The following is a 7,532-nucleotide window of genomic DNA, read 5'->3' as shown; positions in this document are numbered from 1 at the left end:
AGAGCCTCCCCCCCCCCAGAGGCCCTCCAGAGGCTTCATGAGCTTCCCTGACGCCTTCGGAGCGCTCAAAACGACCCTCCGAACAAACCGGAAGTCACTTCCGGTTTGCTCGGAGGGTCATTTTGAGCGCTCTGAAGGCGTCAGGGAACACTCTGGACAGTCCCTGAAGCCTTTGGAACGCTCAAAACAACCCTCCGAGCAAACTGGAGGGCGTCCGGGGGGGCGGGGGAGGCTGTTTTCACCCTCCCCAGGCTCCTATAAAGCGCTCCTATAAAGAACCCTGGGGAGGGCGAAAAAAGCATGTAAAATGGGGGGTCGCGCCTGTAGTGCGCGCATGCGCACTGGGGGGGTCGCACATTGCATTATGGGTGCAGCACACCTGCACACGAGCCCCCTGCGCTCCCCCCACTTATGGCACGCGAGCCAAAAAAGGTTCGCCATCGCTGCATTAGGTAGTTTAGATAAAATAAGAGATTTCAATACTGCTATGTAACAAAACTCATAGTTCCTAACACAGGAACCATATCTCTTCAAGGACAACTCTTAGAATAAGTAATTGATTTTCTTCGGGCCAACTGATCAAGAGGTTATTTTAACTATTCATTAATTAAATTAATTGATTAAAGATGACTCACCGCATCAAAATCTGAGATTATTTCATTGAGGAAGCGAAGGCACTCAATCCCACCATTATTTATACTTTCCTCTGTATAGAAGTCGGCAAAGTTTGGGATAGAGGCAAACATAACACCAATTTCATCATAAGACTGACTATACAGCTCCTACACAAAAAGAAAGAAAGGAGAGGAAATTAAAATAAATAGATAAATGGTACTTCTGTATTCAGGCATAATTGCTTTCATGTACTCAATTGTGCAATGTAATATTATGCTCAAATCTCATATCATAATTTCTACATTATCTTCTAGTTTATAGTACTGCATTCCCCTGAAGGTAGCAACAGCTAGCAGTGCCTTTATCAGCTTTGGTTAATGCACCAATTGTATGCCTTCCTGGAATAAAATTATTTTAATGGTGTGATTAACATACTGGTTGTCTCCAGTCTTGGTAACTATATAATCTACACTCTGGAATATACGGAGTTGATTTAATTCTCATTTCTGACTATCTACCCTTAACAAACAAAGAAAAAATCCTACTTGCATACTATTTTGCCCATGAACTTCTTGTTTACCAATATGTACCTCATCTCGTTTCTTGGAGCCAAGAAAATGGCGTGCCACATGGTCTGGCAGCATGTTGGTGACAAGAGCCTCATTCCAGCGCCGCATCTCATAGACACGCTCCTTCTGGCTATGAACATCAATCTTCCATAAGAATAAAGTCCTAGCCAACTTTTCTACCTGCAGCGGGGGAGGAAGAGGGGAGAAATGTCATTCTGATAACCAAGTCCAAAATCCCACATTCAAATTTGATGTTGTCTTTTATTCCTTGATGATACTAAAAAGCTATGCCATTACCAAGTTGAATCATTTACAGTATATTCTGAATGAATCTTATTATCTGATGGGAAAAAAGTACATACTGTATGTACAGAAATATATGTTCTAAGCAAGAACAGAAACACTTTATGTAGGTTGTATTTTTTTGCCCTGAAGCAGTGGAATCCAGAACTTAGGTTTCAAAAACAAGTTGACTAGTCAGTTTATAGGAACAGAAGCATCTTTGCCATTTGAGTTGTCCTCCAGTTTGACGGGAAAGATGGCAGATTTAGGAACGTAAGGGCAAGCTATGATAGATAAAGCGCCCTGAAATAATAACATGCTGAAAAATACAGAAATACAGTTACCTTAAGAGAATTTGATGGCAAACTGAGCTTCCAAAGTACCAACTGCCTAAAATAAGTAATTTAGCAAACTACTCACGTGGCGTGAGAAATAGTAGAAACTGAGCATCATGACCAAGATCATCCCTGTCATGGAATATTTTGATGGAACTAGTGAGATCCTGAAAGCAAATGAACAAGATTCAGAGTTAGGACATTTGAAAGGATGAACATGTATTCAGCCAAGTCATGAGATCAAGAACTTCCTGAATTCCTGAAATCTTCACTTCAGTCTGCAGTGGAAAGATCTACATAAAAAACAAGCACATGAGGAAAAGCAGGTCTGTCAACTTGCTCTCTACACATAGAAATATTTGAAAGGACATGCATACAGAATTGGACGGCCACATTTATAATGAGAGTACAAGTAATCTTCGATTTACAACTGTAATGGACCCTGGAATTTCTGACATGTCATGACAGTCATAAGTCAAAGCACTTATGTGACTGATTCAATTTTACAACTACTTTGCAGTGATTGTAAAGCAAATCCCACAGTCAAGCGAATGCCACATTTTTTAAGTCAACCCGTCGTCCACAATGGACATTTTTTGCTGGAACCGGAGGTAAACACCAGTTTCCTGCAAAAAAAAAAAAGTCATAAATCATAGTCATGACTGCAGGACACTGCAAAAGGCCATAAATATGGACCAGTTGCCAAGAGCCCAAATTATGATCACGCAGGGTGGGAAGGTGTTGGAATTTCAAATCTGGGTCATAACTACCTTTTGGGAGGGGGGGGTCCTTCTTAATTTTCAATGGTCATTAAGCAACCAGTTATAAGTCAAGAAGCAACTGTAGTCTCAGAAAGAATATCCGACATGTTAATACAGCTGAATATAGTATGCAGCTCAGTTCTAAGTTCATTCAACAAGCAAGGAAAGGTCAATGTAGGAGTATTTTACATATAGTTTCATAGCAGGTGCTGTCCAAAGGAAAAAATGCATTGGAGAGGGCAGTAGACAAAAGAAGTTTTTAGGATTCTCTGTTTCCAAAGCTAATCTTCCTGAATTCAAAGAACAAAACCTTGCTACTTTACTCTCCTCTTTTTTCCATATTCCTTATTTAAAAATTCCAGGCTTTGGAACCACAGAGTCTTCATTTTGGAGCCAACCTCCAAATATATGTAATTGAATGGAATGCACTTTCTTGCACTATCTATGTGTTGCATTTTTATCCTCTCTTTCTTTCGGGACCTCAAGGTGGAACATACACAACTTCCTCCATGACAACAATCCTATAAGAAGTTTGGGCTTAGAGTGAGCGACTGACTCAAAGGGACTCTGTGAGCTTCCATGGTTTGTAAACTTAACCACCTCAACCAATAGACTACCTTCTTCATTTCTTCTTATAACCTTCTTCAATGAAATTTATGAGATACATCACTTAATCTATGGAGTCTCTTCAAATTACTCTGTAAGTTTGACATTTATTGGTGATGTAACCATTCTTTAAAATTAGTTAAATAATTTAAGAGAGCAATGCATACTAAAAGTAACAAAAAAAGTGAACGAATTATTATTAACCTCTTTTCATAGATATGGCCTAACCCAATGTTACCCTAAACACTCTCCCATGACATTTTTGACCTCAAAGCTTCTTACATGTTCTCCTGGAATCGCTCCTGATCATATTCGTCAAAGATCTGTTGCCAGGCCAGAATGTTGACCACTCCCACTGCCCCTGTGATTGTCACCATCAGAGTGAGTTTGACCATGTGGCTGACTTGCACCAGCATTATAGTTGCAATCAGTGCCAACACTGCTATGTAGCTGTAGTATTTGGGATTCTCCACGCAACCACCCGGAAGCACTGCTGGAACTGTATCATTGACAGTGGCGTAATACTGCTGGCAGCTGAGCTGTTGAAACAAAACAAAAGGGGTTAGGCTGTTCTTATCTGTTTTAAAAATCCTTATTTTCCAGTTAAAGGGGGGGGGGAGTCCTTCTAGCTAAAAGTGTAATATCTGGAGAACTAGGGTAGTTATTAGAGGGTAGAACAAGAAGCAATGGGTGGAAACTAATCAAGGAGAGAAGCAACTTAGAACTGAGGAGAAACTTCCTGACAGTTAGAACAATTAATCAGTGGAACAGCTTGCCTCTAGAGGTTGTGAATGCCCCAACACTAGAAGTCTTTAAGAAGATGTTGGATAGCCATTTGTCTGAAACGGTATAGGGTTTCCTGCCTAGGCAGGGGGTTGGACTAGAAGACCTCCAAGGTCCCTTCCAACTCTGATATTGTATTGTAACTATTAGATACTACCATGTGGATACAGAAAACATTAAATCTCTTGTGATCACCTAGATTTTTCCAACCAACATATGCTATGCCTACATACCCCACTCCATGGAAAATCTTTGGCCACTCCTTTCCTTAGGTGCTAAACATAATACACATAAGCACTAATCATGTCAATTAGTTTCACTAACTGTTGCTTCCTGTTGTAGGGATAATTATCCCCATTTATTTTTGTAAAATACATCACTGACCATTCTACATTTCTAGCCCACAGCTTGGCTAATGAACTCTATTCTGGTTTATCCACTTGTGATTCAGCAAAACTCTGAAAACATGTTTTGTGTTTGCTCTAATTTCTTCCAGTGTGTGTCCCTGTACTCAGACAAGTAAATCTGGTGTAGAACACATACGTTTAATATTTTAAATTACAGTCTCTTTTCTCTTCAACCCTTTATCTTTGTTTTTAGACGACATATATTGCTGGGGTTTGTTTTTTCCTGAAATCACGAAACTTCATACCCAACAAGTTGAACTGTGATTCATAGTACCCACTGTAAAACGATCAGTAACAATAAATAACTAATACATCATATGCAATACAGTATTGAGCGGTACAGTGGTAGACAGAACAACAGGGGGGGGAAAAGATTTAAGCGTGCTTACAGCAGGCGACTGCAAAATGAGTAAACACTGTAGCCGGGCACTGTAGCCAGTGAAGGCAAACAAAATTCTGGGGTGCATCACTAGAGGATCACAGCAGGAAAAAAGATGTCCTAATCCCACTGTATATAGGGCTTTAGTCAGACCCCATTTGAAACACTATGTCCAGTTCTGCAGACCTCACTTTAAAAGGCATCGATAAGATTTGAGTTCAGAGATGGGCAACAAAGCATTTGATAATCACATGTCCATCAGTCAACAAAAATTTAAAAAAAATAATAAAAAGATAATTTAATTTTTTTTTAAAAAGAAAACAAAAAAAAAACCCTCTCAAATGCATACTCAATGGATCACTAAGTCTTTTTCTGCTGCCAGTTTTCTCTGTTTTTTTCTATGATCTATCAAAACAGTATGTGCAAGCTCAATATGTGTTACATGAAAACACACCGTATCACCCAAAAGGGCCTTTTAAACCATCAAAGGATAAAAAAAAGAGTCACCACGGGGCAATCTGAAGATTTGTCTAATTGATTTTTAAACCTTGGATGTTTTCTGATGGATTAACAAAACCCGGACTGATCCTCCTTCGCAAAGACTCCATTATCAACGCACCATTCCAAACATGGCCAGTAATAGGTAGGAGCAGAAAAGGGCACTGCAATAAATAATCCTTGTGCCATTTTTTTTCAGAGAGACAGAAAGAAAAAAACCCACAGCCTTCGTTCTCTTCCTCCACCCCTTTTGGAAACCTCATCCAAGTTTGCCAGCCTGGAAATAGCAGTATTTCCGTATCAGTTTTAGCACAGAAGAGCTCAAGGTCTGGCCAATTATTAACAGGTACTAAAAATAATCAACTGCAGCTGGCTTTTTACTAATTTCCCTTAATGATTTCCATTGTACAACTCTTCATACACTTATCAACTCAGCCATAAAAGAAGTTCACAGCAAGTGTCAATCACATGTCATGCTAAATGGTTTAGTAAAGTGGGGGGTAGCTTCACTCTCCCAGCCTACTTGGAGGAGGGAGGAGGAAGTAAAATATAAACGTCTTGCCAAGGGGGATCAGTCCTTTCTATTATCTGTTCATTAAAATCTATTTTTAATTCTTTCTCAATTTTTTCTCACCTCTAGCTAGAAAGCTGGCAGGGTGCAATGACATCAAGAAAGAAAAAATGTCTTTTTTCCCATTTTTGCTTACCATATCTACAATGTCAGCCATGGTTAGGATGAAAATGGCAGACATGGCCCAGGTGTTCCTGGCCCAACGGGTTCTGTCAATCCATGTGGAAAAAGACACGAGCTTTTTAGGGAAAACCTGTATTAATAAAAACGCATTATTTCATTATTTAAATTTATTCTAGCACTGGTGTAGCACCCAGCACTGATAGACTATGAAGGAGTATGTTAATTTCCTATGGGGAACAGGAATGGAAATGAGACAGTAGTTAAGTAATAGTACCATTTTATATGCGTCAGTCCATAGCATCTTTAGCCATCGCCCCGAGTCCCTTTGGGGAGAGGGGGCAGTATAAAAATCGAAATAAAGGATCTCCTTATTAACAATTAATTGCATTTTCTAGAGTCATTAATTCATTGTTGTCCCAAATTCTGCCCCAAAATAACAGTCACAAGGAAAGACTTCATAGTACTCCGGTGATAGCTATGAAGATACTATAGATTATTAGCAGAAAAATTGCCTCAATGCCTCAATGCCTTTTTACCAACCCAAAGCTCCTGCCAGTTATAACAATCAATGATACTGTTTTCCAGATTATGAGAAGAGAAACATGAAAGAAGGAAAACTGCAACCCTCCCAAATTAAGACTATCAAACACACTGATCCTATCCGTATGAACCATTGCAGAGGTGGGTTGCTACCAGTTCGCACCGGTTCAGGCAAACTGGTAGTGGAAATTGCAACTGGGTTGCCGAACCGGTAGAGACGGCAGGTTCGCCACGCCCCCGAATCGGTTCCCCAGTTGCCCATGCCATTGCCAGCATGTTTTTTAGTCATTTTATAATGTTTTGTGCATGCACAGAACAATTTATAAGCAACGGTGCATGCGCAAGCAACACGGCGGGCGCGCGCACGAAGCAAACCAGCAGTAACGCCAGCAGTAACCCACTCCTGAACCATTACAACTTAAGACATTTAAGAAGCAGGCTTTTTTTTGGGGGGGGGGGCTTAAGGGGTAAATTGGATGCCTTAAGCTGCTGCAAAAGAAATTTTCATTTCTGTCTCTTAAGTCCCCTCAATTAAAACAAGCACAAAAGCTGCCCAGCTAATATGGCTGTGCCTACTCAAACTGACTTCACAATGGCACCATCCACACTCAAGATGGAAAGTCATAGAGTTGAAAATACATAAATACATATGCACATCCATACACACAACAAACAAATATAGAAGTCCTACTATTAAAGCTCGGGTGAAACTTGAAATAAGAAATATTTTCATAGAAACACAAATATTTCTGGTAGTATGGTGGAAAAAAAACCTTGATTTGGCATTGAAGAATGGCAAAGGATGAGATTCCTACAATAGTTAACAATTGTGTGTTTTGAAGGACATCTTACCCTGGGAAAGATGGCAGCAAGTGAACAAAGAGTCAAGATGAGCAGAAGGATTTCACCAACAACAAATGTCACATAATTTGCTAGCAGCCTGCAGCAGAATAGGAAATGAAAAACAACAACACCAGATATAAAGAAGAAGATCAAAGATCAGTATTTTATTCTGATTGCAGAGGCAGTCAAATTCCCTGTTATAAAAGAATATTTTGGCACA

General features: G+C 39.8%; 1 protein-coding gene across 1 annotated transcript in view; it reads right to left on the bottom strand.

Moving 5' to 3' along the window:
- Positions 1 to 7,532, bottom strand: part of ADCY3 (adenylate cyclase 3) — an 88,344-nt gene that overhangs the window by 7,834 nt on the left and 72,978 nt on the right. Inside the window, exons 12-17 of the mRNA XM_081944294.1 lie at positions 7,322 to 7,409; positions 5,943 to 6,059; positions 3,451 to 3,707; positions 1,887 to 1,968; positions 1,206 to 1,364; positions 636 to 782 (exon numbers count right to left, since the gene is read on the bottom strand). Of these exons, the coding sequence (XP_081800420.1) occupies positions 636 to 782; positions 1,206 to 1,364; positions 1,887 to 1,968; positions 3,451 to 3,707; positions 5,943 to 6,059; positions 7,322 to 7,409 (850 nt within the window). The remainder of the gene's footprint in view (positions 1 to 635; positions 783 to 1,205; positions 1,365 to 1,886; positions 1,969 to 3,450; positions 3,708 to 5,942; positions 6,060 to 7,321; positions 7,410 to 7,532) is intronic.

Source organism: Natrix helvetica (assembly GCF_964273705.1).
Source record: "Natrix helvetica genome assembly, chromosome: 2".
Classification (NCBI taxonomy): Eukaryota; Metazoa; Chordata; class Lepidosauria; order Squamata; family Natricidae; genus Natrix; species Natrix helvetica.
This window is presented reverse-complemented; position numbering and strand designations above follow the sequence as displayed.